Here is a 9201-nt window from a genome sequence, read left to right as displayed (position 1 = left end):
AGCTGAGAGAAGCGGACCTGTGCACACAACTGCCTCTCGCTGGTAAGCAGTTGTGCATTATGGGGAATCTGTCTTTAGGAACAAAGGCTGTCCTGGTAATCTTACAGCTTATTCTCCTTATTAACAATCGGACAGTTTATGAGCCTGAAATATGGGACCAAACTGAGGTGAAGGTGTGGGACTCTGCAACTAAAAACGACAAGGTTGCGGTGGGATTGCTCGGCACCTGGCGAGCAATCTCTGAGGCCTTAAAGAGCCCTGTGGGACCACAGTCAGAAGCATGTGGCTTGCCAGATACTGAGGGAGCTGCGGGCTCCTTTAGTGATCTGACTGCTACGCCATTACCATGGGCCCCTCTGCTGCTACAGCCATTGAAGGCCTTTGCTGTTGCACCCCCTGTTGACCTGGATGTGCCTTTTGACCCAGGCCTATTGCCTTGAAAAGGAGACAACTTAAAGCAAGACATTGTTCAAAAGGAACGGAAAATGGAGACTGTTAAGTTATTGAACTTAAAGGATCGTTTACTTGGTTACCTATCCTGATTGTATGTATGTATAGGCATACTCGGGTTATTATGTAAAGCAATGTTCTGTATACATGTATTTAGAATGTTTGATGTTCGTGTGTGCGTGTTGGTAGAGCATAGACTCCCCGCGCACCCAGCGCTGTTTACTTGCCTTTTATAAATATTCTTTTACGTTACTAAATTCAGAGTTGAGACTTCATTTATAACACCCAGCCTGGCTCCAGGAAAAGCCTCCTGAGCCTGATGAGCCCTGCTCTTGTCTGGGGGAGGAAGACAGCGCGGACGGTTTGTTTGTGAGAAAGAAGCAGTGGCAAGAAGTATACAAACTAAAACGCCCTTCATTGGGAGGAGCTTTTTTTGCCTTACTTGCTCAGTTCAGAAACTTTCTGTTTCTGTTCTTGGCGACCAATGACTTTGCACATGATCTAGCTCCTAACCGGCTCGTACACGGTCATTTGTTCAACAGAGCTGGTTTGCATGTCACCGAAATCCCCTCCTACTCCCGCTCCCGCTAAATGCTGCCAAACTTCACAGGCAGCTGCCACACTTCAGCCACTGCACCTACAGAAGAAGACCTGTCACCGTCAGAAGCTGCAAAGTTCAGACTTGGGGACAAAAGCGCACAGGTACCTCTGGTGAGTTGTCTGAAATGCTGCTACTGTCATTCCAGGGAGAACAAAGAAAAAAAGGTTGTAATGCCTGCTTTCAGGGAGGGGGTTATTACTTCCTTAAGTAAAGTTCAGCCAGTATTTGTTTCCAAGTGAGAACAGAAAGTCCCTGGAGAATGGAAATCCTGATTGCATTTCTGTAAGGGTGATTTAACAAACTCCTTGTCTTCAGGAGTGTCTGTTCTGGTAGCACTCGCTGGGTCCTCACAGGAGCGTTGACTTCACAAGGGTGTCTGCACCATAGGAATATCAAAAGGGTGAAAAAGTTCTCCGTCCTGCCTTAAAGTTTCTAGGAAGAAATTGACTCATTTAAGTTACAATCAAGCTTTTAAATATATTTCCCCCTAAGCGTGCCATATGAACTTTTCACATACCTTCTGATTACTGAAGCCATTCTTAATTTTTTGCTTGTTTTGTGGACAGAACAGTCTTCTTGGGGGTGTTAAAATGTAGTACCTGTCTGAGCTTTTTGTTTTAGCTGTGGTTTGTTCTTCATGCTGGTTCTGTTGTGGGATTTCCCAGCTGACACGGATTCTAGTTGTTTCATTGCACATCTGTTTCTTACCGTGATGCCGAGCCCCGGAGGCTCAAATGGAGGCTGGTTGGTGCAACCCAGGGCTCGTCAGGGCACGAGCATCTCTCAGCTCAAATGAAGGGCGTGGGTACCCATGGGTCTGGGTGGATTGTCTGCCTGGGCTGGGGCTGCCACGTGTGGTTAGGTGATAAAGCATCGTTCTCGTGCTGGCAAGGAACAGAAAGCAGAGAGCTGAGGACACGGTCAGGGGCAAGACGTGAACTGTATTGCACCTGGCCCAAGCACTGCAACCTGAGGAGGTAAGAGGCAAGCACAGCAGCCGCTGCTGGAGCCATGCGAAGTGAGCGGTCTGTGCACGGGGTGGCTCTGAAGGGTCTCGGCATTTGGGGGTACTTTAGGAACTGCTAAGCCTGAGCTAGCTGGCAGGGAAGCAGAGAAAAGACAGCTGAGAATTGGTGTGGCTTTGCTGTGGATGGAGTAATTCCTCCAGTAATGACTGAATTATTTAGTGACGTGATTTGAGTTTACTTTGAGTAGTGTATAGTCTGTGCTTAGTTTTGGAGCAGTTTATCTTGCTGAAATCACTCGAGGCAGAGTCCAGAGCTGAAACAGGGGCAGATGAGGGCACTGAACTGACGGCGATTCTGGGGGGAGGCCCCTGCTCCAGTTGGTAGCTGTGCACATCCTCTGTGAGCTCAGCAGGTTTCCCAAAGCACTGCAAGGGTTGCCAGTGACCGAGCTGAGTTCCCCTGCCAGCTCCTCGTTCCCCAAAGCATCGGGATCCCCTCCCAAGCTGAGGAGGAGCAGCCCTTGCCCGGGCTGTCCCCATCTGCCACCACGGTGCAGCGAGGCCCAGCCACGCTCCCCTGCCCCTGCGGCCCCTGCTCCTGGGCTGTGCGGGGCTGGCAGAAATGTGCCCTGCCCTTGGCACGGGGTGCGGGGCTGCCAAACGCTGCTCCCTGCCTCACGGGGTGCGCAGCCATCTTGTGGGTGCATGCGTGCGTGCGTTTACCCTCGGCTATACAACCACTTCCTGCATGCACACACAGCAGGCAGCACACACACACCAGGTGTGTTACCGACCCGACGGCCTGGTGACCATCATCGGCCTTGTTACCGCTGTGGGGGGAGCACGGGAGACTTTGGCAAACCTCGCTCAAAATCCCTTATTCTTCTTTCAGGCTTCCCCTCGGAGTGGGCTCAAAATGGCAGACGCTAAGATGGAAGGTGAGCGCCTTATGCACTGCACGCAGCAGCTTAGAGTCCCATGGTCACAGAGCCACAGAGTGGCTGCCGCCAGCCCCATCAAGCCTGGCCTTGTGCACTGCCAGGGATGGGGCACCCACAGCTCCTGGGGGCAGCCTGCGCCAGGCCTCAAATCCCTCACTGTGAAAGATTTTGAATTTCTAACCTAAATCTGCCCTCTTCTACCTTAGAGCCATCACCCTGTGTCCTATCCCTACACCACCTGCCCAAGACTCCCTCCCAGCCCTCCTGCAGCCCCTGCAGGCACCGAGGGCCACTGTGAGGTCTCCCCACAGCCTTCTCCTTTAGCAGCCTCCTCATTCATTCAGCTGGGTGCAGTGCTGCTGAGGGTGAGGCTGGGTTTGCGTCCTCATGCAGCCTCATGCTCGCTTGTGCACGCGGTGCACGGGCCCTCTGGGGAGGCCACGGGCTCGAGGATTTCCCAAGGCTGCCTCTCCTTTTCCCACTCCTTAGGCTGTGCTGTGCCAGGCTCAGGGCAGACGGGGCAGCAGCCGCTGGTTGCAGCCTGAGGCACAGCGCAGGGTGCAAAGTCCTGCCCCAAAACCTCCCTATCTGTGTGCCTGAGCCAGCTCTGGCCTTGCTGGGGCCATGCAGGGCAGGCCGAGGGCCTGGGGTGATCCAGCACAGAATCCAGTGGGTGTTTTTTGCTAAACATGTGACTTCTTGTAAAGGGAGTGCTTCAGCCCGGCCGTTTGAGCACTCTGTGCATTCCTGGGCTGCTGGGGGGCTGCCACATGCACTTCTACTTTCTTTTTCTGCCTTTGGAAGAGGTCTGGGTGCTGGCCCTCTGAGGCAACCTTGTCCATACTCCTCTGGGGTTCCTCGTGTTGCTCCTGATGGTCCCTGGGGACCGCTGCTGGGGCCGCTAACCCTAATTCCCGTGTTTTTGCAGTAAAAAGCCTTTCCTTGTCACCCCTGGGAGCATGGCGTGCAGGGGATGTCCCGGCACCACAGGGCTGTGGGGTTCAGACACGTGTCTCTGGTTGTTCCCCCAGGACCCAAGCTGAACATCCTGCTCGTGGGCAAAACTGGAAGTGGGAAGAGTGCGACAGGGAACACCATCCTTGGGAAGAAAGCATTTGAATCTATGGTGTCAGCAGATTCAGTGACCAAGAGCTACAGTTCAGCCACTGCCTCATTCCGTGGAAGAGAAATTGCCGTTATCGACACTCCTGGCCTTTTTGACACCCAGAGAGCCAATAAGGAAACAGCTGAACTGATTGGAAATGCTCTTCGTCACTTCTATGGAGGGGTGCATGCTATCATCCTGGTGATGCAACTGGCCCACATCAGTAAAGAAGAGGTGGAAGTGGCTGAGTGGGTGACAAAGATTTTCCATACTGAAGCACAGAAGTACACAATCCTGTTATTCACCCGAGCAGAAGAACTTGGGAGTCCAGATGATATCCACGATTTTGTGGAATCAAACAAATTCATCAGCGGGATGGCAGGAAAATGTGGAAATAGGTACATTGCTTTCAGCAACATAGCAGCAGAGCAGAGAAGGAAACAGCAGGTTGCAGACCTCATTAAAATTATTGATGCGATGGTAAAGAAGAACAAAGATGCTCCGTGTTACACGCGAGAAATGCTGGAGAAAGACACACGGACGGCTTTTGAAAAGTATTGTACTATACTCTAGCCAACAAGGCTTTGGTCAGACGGGCGATGTTTCCTCTCTCGTGCCTTTCCTGCCGTGCTCTGAAGATCACTCTCTCCTTCCTCTCTTGATGTTTCCTCCTGTCCTGTCACTGACCTACCTTTTCCCCTGGCCCGTGCCATCGCTCTCCTGACAGGCTGCGAGAGTGCAATGGGTGTCTGGCGACGTGTAATTCTCCTCTGCTGCTCTGTCTCTGCATTGCTCTGTCACCACCCATTGTGCTGGGAAGCCGGAGACCTTGGCTGGGTGGCACAGAGCTGCACTGCCCTGCTGGCAGCACCACTGCGCTGACTCTCTCCTCCCTGGTCTGAAGACACGGCAAGCTGAAAGCAACGGGAACATCAGGACTGTGAGATGTGCCCCCTCAGAGCACAGGTCAGCCTGGAGCAGTGCTTCCGAGATCAAAGCCACTTGTACTCCCCGTGGCAGCCAGGGCTCTAGGAACTTCTCCAGGCTTCGGGAGGGTTCGTGGTGATAGCCTTGGTCCCTCTGCAGTGGGATGCTGCTGGTGTTGCTGGCTGTGCTGCCCCTGCCTTCGCTGGGCAACGCGAGTAATTGTATGTGATCGCTGGGTCTACAGAAGCTCATCTAATAAATGCTCACCTAATAAATGCTAATAAATGCCCATAAATGCCCATAAATGCTGAGCCTTGCTGTGTGGAGAGGCGCCCTTCAGTGCACTGTGACCCGCAGTGCTGAAACAGCCGTTTGGGAGGGTGGAGAATGGTCCCGGTGCATTCAGGATCAGGCCCAAGCTGCAGCTCCCCCCAGGCTGGTGTTTGGTGGTGGCCATGAGCTGTGCAAGGGCGCGAGGTCTCACTGCTTGCCAGGCAAGTGCAGCAGGCAGGGGAAGCTCTGTGGCCATACCTGAGCGTGGGGCTGGGGGAGTGCTCGGGGGGGCTGCCTGACTCACCCCAGGTTCTTCTCCCACCCAGAAAGGCTGCGGGAAGCAGCCTAGGAGGGGGGAGGAATCCCAGAACGCCAGGCTGACTTCTTCCTCAAGAGATCACAGCGACAGAAACTGCTTCAGAGCTAAACACAGACCGTGCATCTCTGCAATTAAATAACTCTGAGGTTGAATTGTTACTGGAGGAAATACCAGAGTTAGTGTAATAGCTGCGTTGTAGGTAGTGCTGTATGGGTATCCGTGTGTGTAAATGTACCAGTGACCTCCAGTGGCATAAGCAGTATCATTGCTATCCTAAAACCATCCCAGCGTGTCCTGAAGGCATCCAGTGCTGACTCCTGGCTGTCCCCATGCCTTGCATGACAAGAGGAATCACAGAATCCCAGAACCATCTAGACTGGAAGAGCCCTCCAGGATCACCCAGTCCATCCTCTTATCTACCAGTAACCAGTCCTCCACTAACCCATAACACTGAGCTCTACATCTAAACGTCTTTTAAACACCTCCAGGGATGGTGACTCCACCACTTCCCTGGGCAGCCCATCCCAATGCCTCACAACCCTCTCGGTAAAGAAGTTCTTCCTAATAGCCAACCTAAAGCACCCCTGGTACAACTTTAGCCTGTTCCCCCTCATCCTGTCACCAGGTACGTGGGAGAACAGACCAACCCCATCTCGCTACAGCCTCCTTTAAGGAACCTGTAGAGAGCGATAAGGTTGCCCCTGAGCCTCCTCTTCTCCAGGCTGAGCAACCCCAGCTCCTTCAGCCACTCCTCAAAGGGAAGGGGCAGAAGAAGTGTGTTGGAGGGGTTGGGGGCTGTGTGCCACAAACTGCTGGAGACTCTGAGGGCCCCAACACATTTCCTGGGGGTACAGAATACTTCTGCTGACCTGGAAGAAGGCTTGAAATGCAAGCAGCCCTGTAATAATTCTGCACCGCTTGCTTAGAATGGCAAGAAAATGAGCATTTAACCTTAGGATTAAGGCAAAATGCAGGCCCTGTGAGCACCTCCACCCGGGGCGTGTCTGTTGCTGTGTTAAGAGCAGCAGCAGTGGTGTGGGTAGGGGGGGTCGCCACAAGAACAAGCCAAGGCTGCGCCTGCTCCCCTCCTCTGCCACACTTCTCATTTCCAGCCAATTTTTGCATTCAAACACTGGAGCACAGGCAAGGGGGCCCGGGGAAGCACGCTGGGTTAGAAGCAGAGCAGCACTGCGAGGCTAATGCTGAAATGCAGACAGCGAAGTGGACAACTAACCCCAAAGGTTTCGAGGTGGCCCAGGGCATGCGTGTGCCTGGGTGCCGCTTGAGCCTCACGGGGAGGGTGCTGCTTTCTCCTGCAGCCACCCAGGGACCTGGTGTAGAGGCCATCCCTTTAAAAGATCAAAACCCGAAACCTTTTTCATGGTGATTTGCAAAGCGAGTAACTGGTAAGTGCTTCACATCCGTGAGTTGTACATTAACTTGGCAGTTTGGTTTCACTCTCGGTACATAACCAGTATGTGCGCCTTGTTTACTGATAAGCTTTTGCTCAGCCAGGTCCAACGCCTCCCGGACATCCCTTGTTCTGACTTCAGGACTTGCAGTTCCTCCCTGAGGGGGAGGAAGGGGTTGCTTTCCTATCTGCACCTGGCAGACCTTGTTATTTACCATCCCAGAAATGGTCTATAAACGTATAGATATGCATGTATGTGTGAATGTATACGTATATGTCAATATTTTAATTCCAGTTGGTCCTTAAGGACAATTGACAAAGTCTTTTTAGGACTCCTAGATGTGATGCACATTCTGATTACCTACTGAACTTTAAACCAAACTGCTGTGTTAATTTTTGACTCTCAGACATGAAAAACATGCTGATTACTTAATATCACGGAATGATCGAATATCTGAGCTAGAAGGGACCCATAAGGATCATCGAGTCCAACTCCTGGGTCCCCAAAGGACCAGCCCCTGTGTGTGACAGCGGTGTCCAAACACTCCTTGAGCTCCATCAATCTCGGGGCCGTGCCCACGTCCCTGGGCAGCCTGTCCCAGTGCCCGACCACCTCTGGGTGCAGACCCTTTCCCTAACCCCCAGCCTGACCCTCCCTGTCCCAGCTCCATGCCGTTCCCTCGGGTCCTGTTGCTGTCCCCAGAGAGCAGAGCTCAGCGCCTGCCCCTCCGCTCCCCTCGTGAGGGAGCTGCAGGCCGCCATGAGGCCTCCCCTCGTCTCTTCTCCATGCTGAACAATCCAACCAACTTCAGCCGCTCCTCATATGTCTTCCCCTCTAGACCCTTCACCACCTTTGTTGCCCTTCTTTGGACGCTCTCTAACAGTTTTTTATCTTTCTTGTACTGTGGTGCTCAGAGCTGCACTCAGTACTCGAGGTGGGGCCGCACCAGCTCAGAGCAGAGCAGGACGATCACTTCCTTTGACCTACAGTGCTGTCCTTGATGCAGCCCAGGATATGGTTGGCCCTCTTGGCCACCAAGGCACGCTGCTGGCTTGTGCTCAGTTTGCTGTCGATCCAAACCCCCAGAATCCTTTCTTCTGGCTGCTCTCCAGCGTCCCGTCCCCCAGTCTGTATAACCAGGGTTGCTCTGTTGCCCTTTCCCAGGTGCAGAATCCGACACTTGCTCTTCACACACACACAGAATTTCTAGGTTGGAAGAGACCTCAAGATCATCGAGTCCAACCTCTGACCTAACACGAACACTAACCCATATCCCTAAGCTCTACATCTAAACGTCTTTTAAAGACTTCGAGGGATGGTGACTCCACCACTTCCCTGGGCAGCCTGTTCCAACGCCTCACAACCCTCTCGGTAAAGAAGTTCTTCCTAAGATCCAACCTAAAACTCCCCTGGCACAACTTAAGCCCTTTCCCCCTCGTCCTGTCACCAGGCACGTGGGAGAACAGACCAAAAATGTCAAACTCTTGTTAAACTTCATATTGTTGAATGGCAATGACAATGATCTAGCTGACACCAGCTAGTTCTCAGAGGACTTTGGGACGAATCCCATCAGGCCCCATTGGCTTGTATGCATCCAGGTGGAGCAGCCAGTCTGCACAGGTTGAGGGTTAACTGGGAGTTTGTCATGCTGGCTCTCGCCATCCCCCAGCTGTGGGTAGCTGGGGCCTCAGAGCCCATCATTGGTGTTCAAGACAGAGGCAGAGGTGAAAAATGCGTTCAATGTCTCTGCTTTGAATATGTCCCTCATTGTGAGGCGACCGTGCTCATCATCTATCAGACCAACGTTTGCTCTGCTCCTCCTTTTCCCATTAATCTACTTCAAAAAGCCTTTTTTATTGTCCCCCATGCTGCTGGGCAGCTTCAACTCTAATGCAGCCTGCGCAGAGCCGGGAGCAGCTCGTCTGGGCTCGGTGTCAGACAGCTGTCGGTGTGCCCCCCTAGCCCCAAGACTAGCTCCGGCTTCCCCACCAGGCCTCGACACCACGGTGTGGGCAGCCCACGGCCCCAAGGCCCCAGCAGCGGTCCCCTGGGACCATCAGGAGCAGCATGAAGGCAGAAAAAGAAAGTAGAAGTGCATTCTGCAGCTCTCCAGCAGCCCAGGAATGCACAGAGTGCTCAAACGGCCGGGCTGAAGCACTCCCTTTACAAGAAGTCACGTGCTGAGCAAAAAACACCCACTGGATTC

The 9201-nt window shown here is 53.0% G+C and overlaps 1 protein-coding gene across 5 annotated transcripts; it reads left to right on the top strand.

Moving 5' to 3' along the window:
• Positions 1 to 293: 293 nt before the first annotated feature.
• Positions 294 to 5289, top strand: LOC311431555 (GTPase IMAP family member 7-like). 5 transcript variants are annotated; one of them, XM_084509140.1, is made up of 4 exons: positions 321 to 544; positions 993 to 1161; positions 2911 to 2956; positions 3991 to 5289. In XM_084509140.1, exons 2-4 carry the CDS (start codon positions 1042 to 1044, stop codon positions 4635 to 4637), a joined length of 813 nt encoding a protein of 270 aa, XP_084365266.1. In that variant the 5' UTR covers positions 321 to 544; positions 993 to 1041; the 3' UTR covers positions 4638 to 5289. The 5 variants fall into 5 exon arrangements, with proteins under 5 accessions (XP_084365263.1, XP_084365264.1, XP_084365266.1 ...); XM_084509137.1 differs by having other exon boundaries at positions 294 to 1161; positions 2911 to 3015; positions 3965 to 5289; XM_084509138.1 differs by having other exon boundaries at positions 296 to 1161; positions 2911 to 2991; positions 3965 to 5289.
• Positions 5290 to 9201: the final 3912 nt, after the last annotated feature.

Source organism: Aythya ferina (assembly GCF_964211825.1).
Source record: "Aythya ferina genome assembly, chromosome: 2".
NCBI lineage: Eukaryota > Metazoa > Chordata > Aves > Anseriformes > Anatidae > Aythya > Aythya ferina.
Note: the sequence above shows the minus strand (reverse complement) of the source record. Positions and strands in the feature narration are given on the sequence as shown.